The 19,485-nt window shown below is 37.0% G+C and overlaps 4 protein-coding genes across 4 annotated transcripts; all 4 read left to right on the top strand.

The window, feature by feature from the left end:
* Window positions 1-2,329: 2,329 nt before the first annotated feature.
* On the top strand, window positions 2,330-2,852 carry DSM5745_09543 (uncharacterized protein; the record flags this gene model as incomplete). The annotated part of the gene is made up of 3 exons (XM_026751559.1): window positions 2,330-2,480; window positions 2,558-2,665; window positions 2,719-2,852. 3 exons carry the CDS (start codon window positions 2,330-2,332, stop codon window positions 2,850-2,852), a joined length of 393 nt encoding a protein of 130 aa, XP_026599907.1.
* A 6,160-nt stretch (window positions 2,853-9,012) lies between these two features.
* Window positions 9,013-10,542, top strand: DSM5745_09542 (uncharacterized protein; the record flags this gene model as incomplete). Its single annotated transcript, XM_026751558.1, has 3 exons — window positions 9,013-9,197; window positions 9,252-9,830; window positions 10,200-10,542. The coding sequence occupies 3 exons, from the start codon at window positions 9,013-9,015 to the stop codon at window positions 10,540-10,542; spliced, it is 1,107 nt and encodes a 368-aa protein (XP_026599906.1).
* Window positions 10,543-14,782: 4,240 nt separating this feature from the next.
* DSM5745_09541 (uncharacterized protein) lies at window positions 14,783-16,525 on the top strand (the record flags this gene model as incomplete). The annotated part of the gene is made up of 1 exon (XM_026751557.1): window positions 14,783-16,525. The coding sequence occupies one exon, from the start codon at window positions 14,783-14,785 to the stop codon at window positions 16,523-16,525; it is 1,743 nt and encodes a 580-aa protein (XP_026599905.1).
* A 786-nt stretch (window positions 16,526-17,311) lies between these two features.
* On the top strand, window positions 17,312-18,737 carry DSM5745_09540 (uncharacterized protein; the record flags this gene model as incomplete). The annotated part of the gene is made up of 4 exons (XM_026751556.1): window positions 17,312-17,512; window positions 17,581-17,869; window positions 17,959-18,360; window positions 18,436-18,737. The coding sequence occupies 4 exons, from the start codon at window positions 17,312-17,314 to the stop codon at window positions 18,735-18,737; spliced, it is 1,194 nt and encodes a 397-aa protein (XP_026599904.1).
* Between the last annotated feature and the right edge of the window lie 748 nt (window positions 18,738-19,485).

Here is a 19,485-nt window from a genome sequence, read left to right as displayed (position 1 = left end):
TTATTTTAAAGTTTAACTTAATCTTTTTAATAATTATAGGCGTTTTTTAAAGTGTTTTAAATAATAAATATAATTTTTTTATTATTTATTTAAAACCTTTTAGGGGTGTTATAAAAGTAATTTTTTAAATTTTTAAACTAGATTTTAAGCTTTGTTATATTTTTTTTTTAACTTTTTAACTTTTTTAAACTTAATTTTAGGCTTTTAAAAAGCCTTTTTTTTATATAATAAAGCTTATAATTTCTTATAGCCTTTTAATACCTTTTTTATATATATTTAAAATTTTTAAACCTTTTAAAGTTAGCTTTACTAGTACTAGGTTTTAAAGGCAAAGTAGCTTTAAAATAATAACTTAAGTTATTTAAGTTTAACTTTAAATTAAAATTAAAAAAATTACTAAAATTAATTTTTTTTAAAACTTATTAAAAATATTAATAAAAAGATTAGCGCGGGGATTAATAAAAAAATTAATATAAAAATTAATAATTTAATATTATTTTAACTTTAGGTTATAAGGGTAACTTCCCCATATTTTTTTTTAAAAAATATTTTAATTTTAATATATAATATTAATTTTATTAAAATTAAAAAATAAATAGGCTTAAAATTATAGTTTTAAGCTACTTTTTTTTAAAATACCTTTAATTATAATAAATTTTAAATTAATAGGTTTTAGTAATAATATAAAATAATAAGGTAAAGGGTATATCTTACCCTATACTTTATTAAGTTAGTAAACTAAATTATTTAAGTTAGGTTCTTTTTTTTAATTATTTTTAATAATAATAGGATTTTTAAGTATAAATAAAAAAGGGGATATTTTTTTAGTTATTTAAGTTTAGGTTTTAAAGACCTTACTTAAAATACTTATAAACCACCTTTATTTACCTTTTAAAAATCTAGTTTAAAATACTATTATTAAAAAAGTTTAAAAAGTAATAGGTAAAAGTAACTTTAACTATAAAACTAATAAGTTTAAAAAATTTTTATTAATAATAAAAATATTAATAAAAAAATTTAATTAATAAAAATAAAGTATTTTAAACCTTATTAAATAATATTAAAAAAGTTACTTAAAAATTTAAAAAAAAAGGCTAGCTTTAAGGCTATTTTTATAAATTTTTAAGCTATGCTTAAGCTATTTTTAATTAAAAAATAAATATAGGTTTAAATACTTTATATATAGGTTTTTACTTTAGCCTATATTTAAGGCCTATTTTAGCCTTATTTAACTAGTAATTAAAACCCTAAATATTAATAACCTAGTTAAGTTATATAGCCTAATATAATAATAAAATATATTAAGCCTTAGCAGCCTAAGGCCAAAGCTTAGGTTACCTAAGGTGCTAACTTTAGACTAATAGTAGATTAGCTCTAGTAACATTAAATAAAAAAACATTGGCCCTGACAAAAATAAAGTACTTGCACTTTAACAGCCCTTTAATATATTAATAGCCTTATAAAGTACCAGCGCGTTAATAATATATTTTTTTTATATAAATAAACCTTATAGCTTTATAAGTACAGGTACTTTAATTTATATATAAATTTTTATAAAAAACTAAGTACTAGTACCTATTTTAATAGCTACTATTTTTTTTCACGCGGTTAACTTAGTAAAATTTAAAATTTTTTAAGTTTTAATAAAAACCAGCCCTAGTAAAAGCGTTATTATAAATTATATATATATTATTATATAAATTTAAATAAAATTTTTACTAAAAATAATGGCCCTCGGGAGCGGTAAGAAATATTAGTAAAATAAAAGTAGCTATTTTTTTAAGGTATACATAAAGAGCGGTAGGTAAAGCGGTATGGAGTCTTAGTAAGATATGGAGTTTTTTCCCGAGTGTCTTCTTAGGCCTCCGTACCCGCGGGAGAAGGAGGGGCGTGCTCCGCCGCTAGCCGGAACAGCCCTAAGTAGAGATAATGGCGGACTATGCAGTTCAGATATAGAGATATAGATAAAGCATTATCGGAGTGAACCTTTTAGCCGCGATCAAGTTTATAAGTTTATACTCGATTCCAGGTCCAGTAAAGTATGGTGACCTGGCCCACTAAGTATGGCTCGTACATCAGAACTGAAGCGTAGACTGTTCTCCAATTCTCAAAGCCTAAGGTAGCTATGGCCCCTGTAACCTAGCAGAGAATCCCTGCCTGAGCCAACGAATAGGAGGCGCAGTGCCCCTCTTCGTCCTGGTCCTTAGTTCGCTCCGATATTGCAGGCAGTGCCACCTGACGACTTTCACTTTCCAAATCAAACTCCGCAGAATGGAAAAGCTCCAGCTTCATCAGTATTTCCCCCCTCTCGGCGTATGGAGGATAAGCGATGAGCCAACACAAGGCTATCGACGACGATGCTCCTGCGCCAGCGGATAGGCCAGCTGGGCCGGACATCTCCGCTGGATCGCAGCATCTGCATCGCAGGCTCGGAGGGAAAGAGATCCAGCTGTTCGCTGTTGGCGGTGCTATCGGGACGTGTAAGTTGCCCTTGTTGAATTTTGTGGATGTCAGGTCGGCTCGTCGGGTGTGAGCTAATGTATGGGAAATGGACCAGCCCTCTATGTGCAGATGGGAGCGTCCCTGCCCAAGGGCGGGCCGGCTGGGTTGTTCCTGGGCTTCGTGCTTTATGGCACGATTGTGCTCGCGGTGAACCAGTGTTTCGGTATTGCCACCCTCTTATCTTTGGGGCTCGAAGGGTTTTTAACCATGATATAGCTGAGATGGTCACCTACATGCCCATTGCGTCGCCGTTTGTCCGACTCGCTGGCTTCTGGGTTGACGATGCGCTGAGCTTTGCGATGGGGTGGAATTACTTTTTTCTCATGGGTATGGCATTTCTTCGTGCGTGATGATTTGTGTCGGACGCCCGGAGGGCCGGCGCCCGGGACGCGCCTATTCTGATTAGGACTAGCGCAGCACGTGATGGTTAAGGTTTTCTTATAACTTACCGCTTGCTACACATAAATAATTTAAAGGTTTATTATAAGTAATATTATTAGCTAGTTATTAGGTTATAAGCCCTTAAACTCTTTTAATTACTTTAAAATATTATTTAAAACTTTTTTAAGCGCCTTTATAAGCTTTAAAGCTTATAATAAGTGTTATTATATACTCTTTTTACCTTTTTAAAGCGCGATTTTTAATACCTACTATTTATAAATTAATAAAACTATAATTTTTTAATTAATTAAAACTTAATATTTAATATAGCCAAGCTTTAATAAGTTATTTTCCTTACAGGGATACCTAATCCCGCTATAGGAATATTTTAGTAAGTAACTTAGCTAATAAATCCCCCTAATTTCTTACTTAAATAGGTATATTATAAGCACCGCCTGCTTAAGGCCATGGTTCCTATTATTATATACCCGCTTGGGATTAAACTCTTGGGCTAAACTAATTATAATAAGTAGTTTAGTTAAGTAAAAAAATATTTATAAGCCCTACGCCTTTTTTAATTAATTAATTTCTTGCTTGCTAGGCCTCCCGAGAATAAACTATATTAAAAATAATAAAAAAATTACTTAATACTTATTACTAATTAGCTCCTGGGCCAAGTTAGCTGTAAAATCTATATTAAAGTTATAAAATCCCCGCATTTAATAAAGTATACTAATAAGATATTTAAGGTAATTTACTAAATTATTATTAAATAAGGCGTACCCTAGATTACCAAGGTAGCGCTTAGTATTATTAATATATATAAGAACTAGTTCTTTATTATTTTTAAGTTTATTATAATATTTATAACCACATAAAATATTACTAAAAACCTACATGTTATTATTAAACCTAATATTACCATGCTATTAGTCCTTTAAGAAATTTATAATAATCTTAAAATATAGGCTATACTTTAATAATTATTTTTAATTAATAAGATCTTAAGAAACTATAGCAAGAATAACCTAAAATAACTATATAAAAATACTATAGCTAAAGCTAAAATAATTATCCTGCTTGCCACCGCGGCCCCGCCCTTAAAAAAGTAAAAAAAATAGGTTTATTATAAAAAACCCTGCACTAAAGTGCTTACTAGCCCTTTAAATAATATAAATAAAAAAAAATAAGTTAATTAAATAAAGCAAGGGAATAATAAGGTTTATTTTTATAAATATTATAAATATGGCGGCCACTTTTAAAAAAACTATTACTATTTAAATCCTTAACTTTAACTTAATAACTAAATTAAGCTTTTTAAAGTATAAGTGCTATACTTAAATAAAACTAGTGTAAAGCCATAAGCTATAACTTTATATAATAATAATAAATTTAATAATTATAACTTTAAATATAATAAATTAAAGCCTAAGATTAGCCTTAAATTTTTAGTTATACCTACTTTTACTATAACCGCTAAACTAATAAAATAGCTTATAAATATAAAATTAGCTAAGTTTATCTTTTTTAAGTGCTTTAACTTTAAAAATTATATAAAATATAGCCTAAACCACTTGGGATACTTATATAAAATATCTAGTAAAGTAATTAAACGTGCTAAAGGTTATAAAATACTAATTATTATTATAAAGGGTGTAAATAGTATATATAAAAAAATTAAGATTTATAAATATCACGCGCCCAAGGCTCTAATTTACCTATTATTTATTAAAAAGTTAAAAAAAACGCTTGGCATATAATATTATAAAAAAAATAATACTTTTATTAGCCTAAATAAATTTATTATAGGGCAAGCTTACACATGCTATAGCATTTTTTTTTTAAAGTTTATATTTAAATAACGTCTTTAATTAGTTATAATTAATATAAATCTATTTTATAAGCGCCTTAACCACGCAGGTATTCCTAGACTTTATATTACGGCCTGGGCAAAAGGCCTTAATATAAATATTATTAATTAATTAAACTACTCTGCTTGCCTTAAGGCTAAATCTTATAAAATATTATTTTAGCCCATCCCGCGGGAAGTAAATCTAAAAAAATTATGGCATGTAAATATATAACCTGTTTAACTAACTAAAATTAGTAGATTTAACTACTACCTTATAATTATTAATAACACCACCTAATTAGCCGCGGTATACTGCGTTAAAAAAAAGAAGAAAGTATTTTAGTAATTAATATTATACTAAAAATACTATAAGTGCCTTACGGGATAGTATATCCGCGCTATTAAAATAAATAGTAGTAAAAAGTTTCTTAAGTATAAAACCTAGGCTAAGCTAAAAGGTTTAATATTTTAATTTTTTTTACTAAAAACTCTAGAATCTAATAAAATTTTAAAATACTATGCCTAGTATATTAATATAACAGCCCAAGCCATAAAAATTAACACTAGTTTACTAAAAAAAGTATAGCCTAAAATAATTAAGGCTGCTATTATAACCTTAAATTAACTATTTATTACTAAAAATTTTTATAGTAAGTTACCCCTATAGCTATAGCGCGAATACTACTAGATTAGTAACTTAATACCCTGCCTTAATAACTTCCGCGCCTATGGCTGTAAATTATACATCCATGTGTTAATTAAAAACTATAAATAGTTTTATAAGCTTGTTATAAAAGCTTTAATTAGTTATTTAGTTAAATATAAAAAAAATAATAACAAGATCTTCCAAGTATAGGTCCCAGGGAAGCGGGTTTACCACTTAAAACATGTTTTATTTAATAAATTAAAGTTTTATAAAAATAATTACCTGCTTGGTATTATATTTATAAAGGGTGCCCTGCCTTAACCTAATAAATTAATGCTAGGGGCCATTATATATAATACCAAACTTAATAATACGCCTATTTTTAAGCTAATTTTAATAATCCAGGCGCCTAAAATATTAATTACTGGCTAAATTTAAACTATATTCCTAATTTTATGGCGCTAACCAACTTTAATACCATGTGGTAATATTAAATTAAAGTTACTTGCTTTATTAATACTAAAATACTGGGTTAACTTTATTCTAGTGTTAATATAGTACTCACATGCTGGAAATATAAAAATCCTGTTAAAATAATTAATTAATAATAATAACAATGGCACTAGCGCGCTAAGCCCAACCTTATTAAATTATTATAATAACCTTAATTTAGTAACACCACCTTAATCTCTAATAAAAGGCATTAACACTATAATAACACCGGCTTATACACTACTATTAATAAATCCTATTAATTAATTTTAAATATAAATTATATTATTTTTACTAGTAACCTAAGCCCCACCCGCTCCGCGCCCTTAAAAGCTTTAAAATAACCTTAACTTGCTAGGATTGGCGTTAAATAACATTTAAAATACATGTAAATAAATTTTTAAGGCAGACTATTTTAAGCCACGTGTATTTAACATGGATACTAATATAATATTAAATGCACTAACTAATTAAGATTTAAAAATATTAAATTATAAGATACCAGGCTAATTCCCTAACTAACTAAAGGTTTTAATAATAAAGGCCACCCTATATAAAATAAATATAAATACTAACATTTTTAATATAATAATTATTTTATTAACTAAATACCCTAAACCCTGTATTAATTACAGCCCATTAATTAAAGTAATTAAGCATGCTAATACCGGAGTTATTAAAATACTTAATAAAATAGTTTAGTATTTACTTACCAGGAGGTTTTAAATATTAGCCAAAGCTAAATTATATATTAATAATATTAAAGTGCTAAGATTTTATAAAAAAGCGCGGTAATCTAAGTTTTTTAACTAATAAAAAAAAGTTATATTAGTTTATATTAGCATGGTAGTTACTATAAACACGTGAAGGCTTATTAAATAGCTAAAAGGGGCTAAAATTATTTCTAGCAAGTGGGTATTTACACTTAAAAGTAATAAAAATAGCTTTGTTTTATTATTTAAGGCTTAAATTATTATGTATGGTAACCACTAAGTTACTAAATTAAACTATAACAAGAGCTTTTATTTAGTTATAGCTAACATAGTAATTAAATATATACTAATAGCTATAGCTATTTAAAAACTTAGCTAGCGCTAGTTTAATATTATTAGCACCTACCTTAATATAAAAATAGCTAATTAAAAAATTTATATATAATAGCCACGCGGCCACGGGATTAATAATAACCTTATATATAAGGTATAAAAAGCCCTATTTAGCCTTTGCAACTTTACATACTTATAAAACTAGAAATTTAACTAATTACTATGTGTTAAGGGCTTTAAGCCACTTACTAAAAAACCCTATATATATATCTAAAAGTTACCCTACGCGCTAATTATTACCTATATAAATAATAATATTATTACTAGTAAAATAAAAGCTAATATAAACACTATTATTAGCCTTTTATAAAAGATTTATAAACTTAAAGTTAGTAATAAGTTAATTAAATTTTTTAAATTAATAATATCCCGCGATTATAAAAATAGGATAATCCACCTTTTTTAAGCCATGTATGCAAGATAAATAGCTTAGTATTTTAGCCTTACTAAGGCTAGGCCGGCAAAAACACTAATAATAAAAAAATATATTAAAATTATATAAAAAGTTAATTAATTAAATATTATAAATCCTAATATACCTTTAATTTTTAACGCCTCCAGCGCTCACGCCTTTACTTAATTAGTTAAATTTTTTGGCTAGCTTAAAAAAACCCGTGTTAACCTTATATACCTGGTTTAATTTTTATAATACTAATAAAAATTTTTAATTACTAATAACATGGCAGCCGCCAAGCACGTGGTTTACTATATTATAATTAATTAAAGTAATTTAGTACTTGCTAAAACCTATATAAAAGGAATAATTATTTATTTTAACGCGTTTTATTAAAATTATTTTAACAGGAAGTTTACCAAGGGCTTTATTATATATTTTTATAGGTTTTTTATCGCGTGAAGTTTAAAAAAATAAGTAGTTATAGCGCCTTTATTTATTATAATAAAATTTTTAGTATTTAACAGGGCTATTAAAACAGCCTTATTTATAAAAAAGCTTACTAAGGCACTTAAAGTATAAAATAATAAGCTAATTATAATACACTTTAATAATACTAGCGCTATTACTAACGCCACTAGTTAAAAAATTTTAGTTACTACACACTGGTTAGCTAATAAATACTTTTTTATATAAAATATTTATAAGTAATATCTTATAAAGTTTTAACACGTGCCGGGAAAAAAAAACCCTATAAATAAAATAACTAAATTATTAAAAGTAACTAAGTTTACCACTTTTTAAAATATAACAGGCCTTAAGAAAGCCCTTTAATTAGTAAATTAAAAATATAAAAGTTTTGTTATTCTTATTTTTAGTAATATTTCCTATTTAGGACATGTATATAGCTTTATAATATGGCCATGTATTACTTAATTAAAAAGTATATTAAACACCCGAAGGGCCGGCGCCCAGGACGCGCCTATCCTAATTAAAACTAGCGCAGCACATGATGGTTAAGGTTTTCTCACAACTCACTGCTCGCTACACATAGACAATCCAGAGGTTTACTATGAGCAACGCTATTGGCTAGTCATTAATTTGCACTGACGAGGGCCGAGCGTTTAACATCCCGTATGAGATCACCGCTATCCATGTCCTTCTCACCTACTGGACGGACAAAGTCCATGTTGGGGTGGTGGTCGCAGTCTGTCTGGTCGTATACTCGTGAGTCAGACCTCTCATTGAAACCGGAGCTGATGAGGTAGGGTATTGAACGGTCTCACGGTCAAGTACTTCGGCATCTCGGAGTTCTACATGTCCATCTTCAAGATCTTCCTCATGCTCGGGCTGATGATGTACACCTTTGTCACCATGGTCGGCGGGAATCCGGATCATGATCCTTATGGATTTCGGTATTGGAGGGATCCGGTAACGATGCCTGAGCATTCTCATGACTCTATGGTTGACATCGGCTTAGGGCTCGTTCGTCGAATACCTTGTCCCCGGAGACACTGGTCGTTTTCTTGGGATATTGTCTTGCATGATTCAGGGTTCATTCACGTACGCTCCCTCCCCAAGATTCGAATTTCGTAGTCTTACCAGATGATATAGTATGGTCGGCCCCGAATTCATCTCCATGGCCGCCGGAGAAGCCGAGAACCCGCGACGCCTCATGGGCAAAGCCTTCTCATCCTTTGTATGGCGCCTGATGTTCTTCTTCATTGGGGGTGCGCTGTGCGTCGGAATCGTCATCCCCTACGATGACCAAATGCTGGCCGATATGATCTCCGGCGAGAGAGAGGGAAGCGGAACTGGTGCTGCGTTAGTCTTCCCACTCACTCTCAACGCTGTCATATGGTACTCACTAAAGCCCAGATCCCCATACGTAATCTCAATGGTCAAATTCGGCATAAAAGGCGTCCCCGACCTCGTCAACGCCCTCATCATAACCTCCGTCCTCTCCGCCGGCAACAACGTCATTTTCTCCGCAGCACGAACCCTCCACGGCATGGCCCTCGACGGCAAAGCGCCCTCCCTCTTCGCAAAGTGCAACAAGTACGGCCTGCCCTACTACGCCGTGATCACCGCGCTAACTTTCTCCTTCCTCTCCCTCCTGCAAATTGGAAGCACCTCAGCAACAGTCCTAAATTGGTTTGTGGGCATCTGCACAGCCTCCTACCTCCTCAATTACTTCGGGGCCGTAGTAACATACCTCCACTTCTACTACACGATGCAGAAGCAAGGGATGTCCCGCGATACCTTACCGTACAAGGGTTCCTTCCAGCCCTTTGCGGCGTGGTATGCGCTTGTGGGCACGTTTGCCATGACGCTTGTGCTGGGGTATACGGTGTTCATTGAGGGCGGGTGGGACACGACGACGTTCTTCACGAGTTATACCATGGTTGGGGTTTTTGTTGTGGCGTTGGTGGGATGGAAGGTTCTTAGACGGACGAGGTATGTGCGTGTTGGAGAGGCGGATTTGGCGCTCGGGAGTACGAGGGATGAGATTGAGGCGTATGAGGCGGCTTATCTGAAGCCCAGGAGGGGGAGGGTTGGCAGGGTGTTGAATGCGTGGTTTGAGTAGAAGAGCGCAGCGGGCAGGGGAGTAAAAGGTGTTTTGCCTGTCCTGGCAGCTAAATAGGGAGCAGGGCGCATACAAGGCAGCTATTTGCACACCAAGCACTCGAGCCATAGCCACTAAGCTCGATCAGGCTAGCGCGCTGTTACCCCGGGATAGTGTTCTTCCGCGCAGGGCCCCGCCCGCGGGTCTCCACACTTTCCCAATTGATCTTCTTCAATACATCCCCTACATCTCTTCAGCAGACGGCCAGCTTCGCCGCGTCTCAGAACGAAGCTCGATCATGGACACAAGCTCACTCCTTCGCTATTCAACCGGCCTTTACTAGAAGAGCTGAATGTGACCCTGCACGGCCTCGAGCAGCGCAACAGCGCTCCGACCACCGTGCTCCACAACATTGACGACCGTTCAGCTCGTACCAACAGGCTCGAAACCCCTAACTTGGTGAAGGAGATGGTAGCAAGTGCACCGATGCTCAAGGCTCTGCATCTTGAACCGAACAAGTTCTTCTACGCTTGTCTTGGAACGCAACCCGAGGGCCCGGATGTTCTCGAGGGCTTTCAGAGCACAGACGTCCGAACACCTTAACTTTAGTAAAGAGGAACATCGCTGCCTTTAGTAAAGAGGAACATCGCTGCACTACACCAGCGGCCTGCCGCAGTTCGGTATCCCGGTAGATCCACAATCATCAGTTGAACTTGCATTCCGTGTTCAACTGGCAGGCCACTTACCTATGCTGAATCTGCGGATTATTGTATGTACCACGGCGAACGGTCCCTGCGAAAACGATGGACGGCACACTCTATTTCGCAGACAGAAGCCGCCTCGAACGTACATGGTCTGGTGTCTAGTGTATACATAGCCTGGGCCTCGAGCACAGTATACACTGCACAACCGGCTAATCCGGTTGGAGAAGGTCATACGCAAACGAAGCCTTGGCAGGGTCCCAGGCGGGCTGCGAGTCATTGATCGAGGCTCAGGCCAATCAGTGGGATTCAATAAGAAATAAAATGTGGAAGAGATGGTCCACTGTTCCCGATGTCGGACTCGTATGTGGATGAGATAAGCGGATTTACCGCCTAATGAACCGGATGACTTTCTTAGCGCGACCAAGTGAACAAGATAACTTTTTAACAAAGCCCTGTTTTGGCCCCGTCACATAACTTGCCTAGTAATTTACTAGTAAAATTATTTTTTAAGGCTTAACCTTAGCTAAATAAAATAGTACCCTTGTTTAATAAAATTAATTTTTTATAATTTTAATTAAACTAAGTATTTTAAAGCTATTTTAAATATTTAAAAGTTATATTTATATTAATAAAATGCAGGAATCTTATTAGTTAATTTAAAAAAGGGTAATTATTTAAAATAAATAATTTTACACGCGTGCTACACGCCTGTAAAAGTTTTATATACCTACTAGTTTTTTTTTAACATGGCTAAATTAAAGTTATTTAAAGTATAAATTATAGTAATTATAGCAAGAGCTATAATAAAAGCCTTATATACCCACTAGTTTTTTTTTAACATAGCTAAATTAAGGCTATTTAAAGCTAATATTATAATAAAGGTAACTAAAATAATAATAATTTATTAACTTTTTAATATTTATCCCTTAATCCTAGGGATTCTTATAAATATTAGGTAGGTAATAATATTAATATATAAACTTAATATTAAAGGCTATTATAGTGTTTTTATTATATAATATATTTTAATATAATTTTATAAAGCTTTAATACTCTAGCCTAGGCATTTTTTTTATATAAAACTTTTATAAAATAGGGATAACTTTTTATGCTTAATAATATTTTTTCCAGGAATTTTTTAATAGTTTTTTAATATTTAGCCTTAGTATTATTAGCCAAGTAGCCTTTAATTTCTTATATTATTTTTTTTTTATATTTTTTTTTATTATTTTTTTTAGTTCCCTGTTAATAAGCAGTGGGAGATTTAACTTTATAAATTTAAAAAGGACTTAAAAAGGTCTTGGTTTATATAAAAAGCTTAAAAAAGAACTTAATATTAACTCTAAAGGTAAAAAAGGCGTAGGTATAGGAATTTAAGGTAAAGAAATAAAAATTTAAGGTAAAAAAGGCATAAAAGTAAGAATTTAAAATAAAAAAGGCGTAGGAGTAGGAGTTTGTAGTAAAAAAATAATATATTAAAAATTATAAAAAGTTTTTATACACCCGCTAGCCTTTAAAATAATAATATATTAGTTAAATTTAAATAAAGGGTAACCTTAACTATGCCATGTATAACTAAGTTTATAATATTTATTATAATAAATACTTTTTATTATCCCGCGCTAGGCGGCGGTAAATTAATTTTTTTAATACTTTTAATAGCTTTAATATTTTTAAATTTATTTTATTTTAGGCTGCCCGTGGTATATTAAACACAAAAATACTTTATATTTAAGATTTTTAATTATATAGCTACTAAAAATAAGCTTTAAAATACTAGTATAAGTATTTTTATAATTTTAAATATAATAATAATTAAGAATAAAGTTATTTTAATTTTTTTTTATTTTATATATAGCAGCTAGCGCGTGGTTATAAAAAAACTAAATATTTTATTACCTTATATAGCTATAGGTTTATGCAGCAAGGTTAATTAAATATTTATACTTATTATATTTAACCTTTATAAAGGTGTTACTTAATATAATAATAAATAATTTTTTTACTTACTTATTTATTTTTTTAAAAAGGCCTATAATAAAATTAATAAATATAATTAATTTAAACTTGGCCCCGCGGCGTTAATAAAAGGTTAGTATAAATTTTTTTTATATAAGTTATATAATCTTAAGCATAAGTAACTTATAATAATAAATTTATAAAAAGTTTAAAAATTTTATAATATTTAAAGTTATATAATTATATTTTAATATAGGGATGGCGTAATAAACCCAGCACTTAATAAGTAAGTTATTATAAATATATTAACATGCCTTATTATTTTATATTTTAATAAAACCTTTTAAAGTTTTAAACTTATTTTTAAAGCAAGCCTTTATATATTAAAAAAAAAGACGCCTTATTATTTTATTTAAATACTTATTATAATATTACCTTATATTTTTATAAAGGTATTATATATATTAAAAGCGTGTTATATTTATTAATTTATTTTTTAATACTTTTTAAAGGCCTTTTATATAGTTAAAAATAACTATAATTAAAGGTATATTTAAGTTATTTTTATATAGCCTTTTTAAATAATAAATAAAGTATTTTTAGTAATCCTTTAACTTGCTAGAAATAATTATAATTACTATAAAAAAAATATAATTTTTTTTATTAAGCAAGCTAGCTATAAGTAATTATATATTTTATAAGGCCTTTTAAAAAGTTATATTTAATACTATAAATCTTTAATAATATTTAAATTCTTATATAAAGGCGCTTGGTGTAATAAAATAATAAGTAAATATATTAAAATATATTTTATAATACTATTACTTATTAAAATTCTTGTTTATTAAGTAAGATAGCCAGGTAGGGATTTATTTAAATAAAATAACTTTATTATTATTAATTATATTATTAATTTTATTTTAAACCTTATAACTATAGCATACTATAAGCTTATAATTATAAATTAATTTTTTTTACCTTTTAAAATATTTTTGCGGAGGTTATTACGCTGTTTATTATTTACTTAATTTATAAAAAAATTAATTATTTTATTAAAATAGCGCTTTTTTAAGGTTCTTTATAAAGGTTATATAAATAATTTAAATATTATTAAATAAAAAAAAGCTTTTTTTTAGCGGCCCCTTTACTATAGTTTATTAAATTTAAACCTAGTATTTATATTTTTTTACTTTATAATAATAATATTTAATATTCTAAATATTTTTACTTACCTTAAAAATATTAAAAAAATACTTATAATTTTAAGCATGTTATTACAAGGTAATCTAGGTGGTGTTTATATTAAAAATAATTATTTTTAAATATTAGGTATTAAAAAAGTATGTTATAGTAAAATTAAAGTAATATATATAAAATTAATAAAAAAGTTTAAAAGCAAAGTTTTTTGTTTTACTAACTTTATAAATATTAAAAAATTTTAGGGGTAAAGGCCTTAGTAGTAAAAAAAATAATATTAGCCATGGTAATATTTTATTAGCTAACAAGCTTTTTTATAAGTCTATAATTACTAGCTAAAACACGGCGCTAAACTCCTTTAGGCTATTTTTATTAAAAAGTCATCCAATTCACTTGGTCGCGCTAAGAAAGTCATCCGGTTCATTAGGTGGCGGATTTACGGAGTCCTCGGATTCATGGTTCACGAGGTTTGTTGATTGATTAGATGATCTTATCAATCCGCGGCATCACACTTCTTTGCAGCCTTTTCCACTTCTGGGCTGACGGTGTGTAGATGCTCGCGCGGTGCCATAAGCTATGGAACGACAGCTACCGGAGAAACTGGCTAATATCCAGATACATGGAGGACTCGACGCTTACTCCTGCTACCTATGCTTCAATCTCCCAGTACAGCAGAATCGAGAATTAATCCATGACAAGCAACATCAACAAATTTATGCAGGGGATGCAAACTAACCATGCAAGATCGACACTGGTTATTGCAGCCAAAGTGTAGATCGCACCTATTAGAGTGGGCACGTTACGTATAGTACGCTCCACCTTGCGCAGTTCGGAATTGCTACTTGCCGAGTAGAGCTTGCTTGATTTGCTTATAGTTCGAAGTCGGACCCTGGTCCTTGACACGATAATGATCGCCGTTCTTTCCTATCAACCGGGATATCTCGATCCCAAAGCTCGGTCATTCCGCTCACCACCGCGACAACATGGCCTCGCCGCGCCGATGGCCAGCAGCTTTCCTCCTCGCCAGCGCCCTCCAGATCCCACCGGCACTCGCAAAGCCGACGCTTCACTGGACGCCATGTTCGTCGAACGCAGACCTGGACTGCGCGACGCTCACCGTCCCGCTCGAATACGCCGACCCGTCTAACGGACAACGTGCTACGATCCCCCTCGCCCGATACGCCGCGACTGTGCCAGTCTCGCAACGAAAGGGCTCACTGCTCACGAATCCCGGCGGCCCCGGGTCCTCGGGTATCGACTTCCTAGCCAACGGCGCGGGGGAGGGACTCTCAACCATTACGGGCGGGTACTATGACATCGTTTCATGGGACCCGCGCGGTGTCGGGGACGCGAAACCACTGCTTGCTTGTTGGGATACAGCGGGTGAAGAGATGGTAGCGAGTGACAGCGTCTCTGCGGCCGCGGAGATCGAGTACAGCTTGTTCAGGAACAAGACCTATACAAGCCCAGGCGGGGAATACGAGAAAGCAATAAACGAGTTTGATGCGTCTGTAGCAGAGATTGCGGCTGATTGTGCGGAGTATAACTCAAGTGCGCTGTATACGTCTTCCGCGGCGTATGTGGCGCGCGATATGGTTGCGATCGTTGATGCGCTGGACGGGAAGAATGCGAGTCTGAATTACTGGGGTTTCTCGTACGGCACGATCTACGGCGCGGAGTTTGTCCAGACGTTTCCTGAGCGCGTGGGACGGGTTGTCTTCGATGGCGTGTTCAATCCGCAGGCTAACGCGGAGACGTATATGAGCCAGCTGCCGAATGATGAGTTGTATGTCGCTGATGCAATTGGGGATTTCGCGAGGCTTTGTGAGCAGGCTGGACCGGAGGGATGCGCTTTGAGTGATGGCGGAAATAGCACTGGCCTCGCGAAGCGTCTCGCTAGCCTGCAAGCCTCGCTCTACGACAACCCGATCTCGGTCTCCGACGGCTCCTGGTCCATCACTGTCGGCATGTTCAGCTTCTTCATGTACTCTTTCCTCAAGCTGCCGACGACGTGGCCGGCCGTTGCCTCTGCATTACGTGCACTAGAGCAAGGAGACGCAGATGTCATGGGCGAGCTGCTGACCGGCGCGACGGAGACGTCTGTCAACGTGAGTGCACCGGACACGGGATCCATGGCAGGCTGGCCGATCCAGTGCACAGATAACGCGCCTTCAAATGGGACGAGTATATCTGAGGTCGCGGAGCTTGTGCTGGAACTTTCGCTGACTGAGCGAACGCCCTGGCTTAATGCAGATCTGTCGACGCTGTCCTTCTGCCGGAATTTCCCAAATACCCGGCCCCGCGTGCGCAATTTCGGCGCGAAGAGGTTGACGAATCTTCAGACGAATGCTGCCCTTACGGCCAGGAATGCCAGCGTGCTTATCGTCAATGCCCTCCACGACCCTACGACGCCGGTGACGAGTGCACAGAGTCTGCACCGCTGGCTACCGACGTCTTCGCAGCTGGTTACACGAAAGGGGCCCGGGCATACGACGATTAGTCTTGCAAGTTTGGGACTGGTGAACGTAATTAGGGAGTATCTTTTGGACGGAACTTTGCCGGAAACCGTGCAGGTGCATGATGTTGATCAGGTGGTGTTTGGGCAGGGGATCAGTGATGAGACGATTACCCCGGACCCGGTGTTTAATGGGAACTTTACAGATGGTGAGAGGGCGTTGCTTGAGGCGACGTATGCGGTGTTTCTGGCGTTTTTGAGTTTGCCATAGGGGTTGTTCGGCGGAGTGGAACTGGGCTGTTGGATGGTTGCATAGCGATGCATTGTATGATGTAGGGAAGAGGAATAGACTACTTGTATTTTTTTTTGAACTCGTCTCTGAGGGGGTTACGGCAGGTAGCAAGGTTACTGGTTGCTTGGAGGTCGTCGTTCCTTTCCTTCTCAAACGGCTTCAGCTTCTGCCGCAAACGAACCTGAGCCCTCCACTCCACCTCAAGTCACGTCACGTCGATGCAGAAATTTCTCCTAAGACATCCCAAGCACAGAGACCGCCAATGCCGCTTTGGAACCGGCGAGGTGCCCAGAGATGGAGTGGATGGTGCGTTGATACAACTGCATTCTTTGCAAAACGGCATGATGATGAGCACTGATGTCCATCTTCTCTACAGGTTGTCTTCCGAGTCTACGGCACTCAGCTTCACTTCATCAGGAAGCACAGAGCACAAGGGCCTGGATGATGGAGAGGATTGAAGGAGGAAGGATGGAATCGAATCCTGATGGCCTGGAGTGGTCTTTTCCCGGTGGACCCGATAGGAATCTACATTCCGCTCCCGGCCAGTTCCATCACATCCTCGACAGCCAATGCCGGGGGAAGACCTGTTATCAAGATGGTACCAGTGTCCTACCGACTAAGACTCTATACTATCATGCACCAGATGATAAGGGAGGGCCGGGGATATCTATAAAGCGGATGGCTCTCTACACGACTTCGATAGCAAGCACTCTTGCCCAGTGGCTGCTATTCGAGTCTACTGCCTGCCTTACCTGCTTGCTCGAAATGCTCGGCATGAATCGCCTCGAAGGCGCTCCCCTCCGCGCCGCTATCGTCGTTACCGGCGCATTCTACTTCACGCTCCTCGGCTACGACCAGGGCGTCCTGGGCGGGATCATCGGGCAGCCGCAGTTCCTTGATACAATCAACAACCCCAACGCCATTATCCAAGGCCTAGTCGTGTCGATCTTTGACGTCGGGTGCATGGTACGTCGGCCTCACACCCCTCTTCCCCTCCCCTGCTGCACATGCATGGTACGCGTCTAACCCGCCAGATCGGCTGCGCAATCTCCGGAATCTACGGCCTGGCTCTAGGCCGTCGGCGCGCGGTCATCCTGGGCTGCATGTTGATTGTCCTCGGCGGCGCGGGCCAAGCAGCCGTCTACCACATCGTGCAGCTGGTGGTGTTCCGCATCGTCACGGGCATCGGGCTCGGCATCGTCTCCTCGAATGTCCCCGTCTGGTTAGCGGAGACGTCGAAGGCCAGGAAGCGGGGGCAGAAGGTCGCTGTCCAGCTGTGTCTTGTTCTCACGGGGAATGTTACGGCTTATTGGGTGAATTATGGTATGCTATCTATCCATGCCCACTATTAGGGCACCGTACCTCGCGATATGTCAAGTGGCGACCGCTGACTGTCTGTTGGACGCATACAGGAATGGGCTTCACATCCGGCGAGGTCGTCTTCCGGATCCCCATTGCGTGGCAGTGCTTTTACCCGCTTGTTGCGATTGTCCTTGCTCTCGGGCTTCCCCAGTCCCCGTGTGTGTTGTACTACTGGGGCGAAGTAAACAGCGGGGATGAAGTGTTACGCCGGCTTTATGGGGGCACTGAAGGAGCAGACACTGCCCTGCCAGGGGATACGGAGACGAGTACTGCGCTCGCCGCAGAGCGCACCGAAATCCTTCGGGAAATCGCCTCTGAGCAGCAGCAGCAGCAGCAGCAACGGACGCCCACAGCCACAGCCGGCGCGAAGTCCCTCCTGCTACAGTCTCTGGGAGCACAGAATCGGGGCAGGCTGCTTCTCATCATTACCCTGCAGTCGCTGCAGCAGCTCGGTCAGCCTCCCATCCCATAGATCTATTCTTATCCTCTGCCACTGGCACTGGTGCTCCCATACTAACGCACCGCAGGCGGCTGTAACATAACCGCCTACTACCAAACAACCCTCTTCTCAACCTCCATCGGCCTCCCCACCAACCTATCAAAACTCCTCGCCGGCTTCTCAGCAATCTGTTTCCTCCTCGGCACCCTCCCCGACGTATACCTGATCGAACGGCTCGGCCGCCGCCGCCTCATGCTCCTCGGCTCCTGCGGCTGCTTCACAACAATGCTCCTCTTCACCGTCCTCCTAGCGCTAAACACCCCGTCTGCGTCATGGGGCGCCGTAGCCATGCTATTTTCATTCCAATTGTACGTCCCCTCCCATCTGTAAACCAGGGCTCCGTTCCACCTATTAACACAGCCCGCCTCCGCCAGCATCTACGGCTCCAGCTGGTGCTCCGTCGTCTGGGAATACAGCCCCGAGATCTCGCCCCTGCCGTTCCGGCATATCAATGCCTCGCTGGGCGTGTTGGCGCAGTGGGCCATGACGTTCCTGACGGTTATGATTGCGCCCGTGGCGATTGAGCAGACGCGGTGGCGGATATATCTCCTGTTTGTTGTTTGCAATTTTCTGCAAATTCCGTTTGGTGAGTTGGCCAGCACTTTCAGTGCAGTGCATACTTTCTGGCGGAGAAAGAGGTGTATTAACCGTGTGCAGCTTACTTCTTTTGCCTGGAGACTGCGGGGAAGACGCTTGAGGAGATTGAGGCGGGGTTTGCTACGGCTGCGTCTATATCTAGATATAGGCCGGATGTTATTGACGGCGTTGTCCAGGGGGAGCTGGAGGACGGGCAGTGGATCGACAGGATGCAACAGCTGGGGAAGCAGAGTTAGGTCTGGGGTCGCGACTGCCTTGCCTGACATTGAATCGTCCTGATGGTACCGTGCGGAAGGGAACTTGGAGGATACTGAACAACGACCCCCAGGCTAATCGTGGTTTCTGTCTGAAATCACTACCTTGACTTCTTTCCTGCTCTATATCCTCCTCCTCATAAACGAACTTTATATTCTGTCGCATGAGACACCATGTGGGTATCTATGCCGCTACAGTCATGACTGGTCGTGAATGCTTATCCATC

This window comes from Aspergillus mulundensis (assembly GCF_003369625.1).
Source record: "Aspergillus mulundensis strain DSM 5745 chromosome Unknown scaffold_12, whole genome shotgun sequence".
Taxonomy (NCBI): domain Eukaryota; kingdom Fungi; phylum Ascomycota; class Eurotiomycetes; order Eurotiales; family Aspergillaceae; genus Aspergillus; species Aspergillus mulundensis.
The sequence above is the reverse complement of the archived record's forward strand: the minus strand, read 5'-3'. Positions and strand labels throughout refer to the sequence as shown.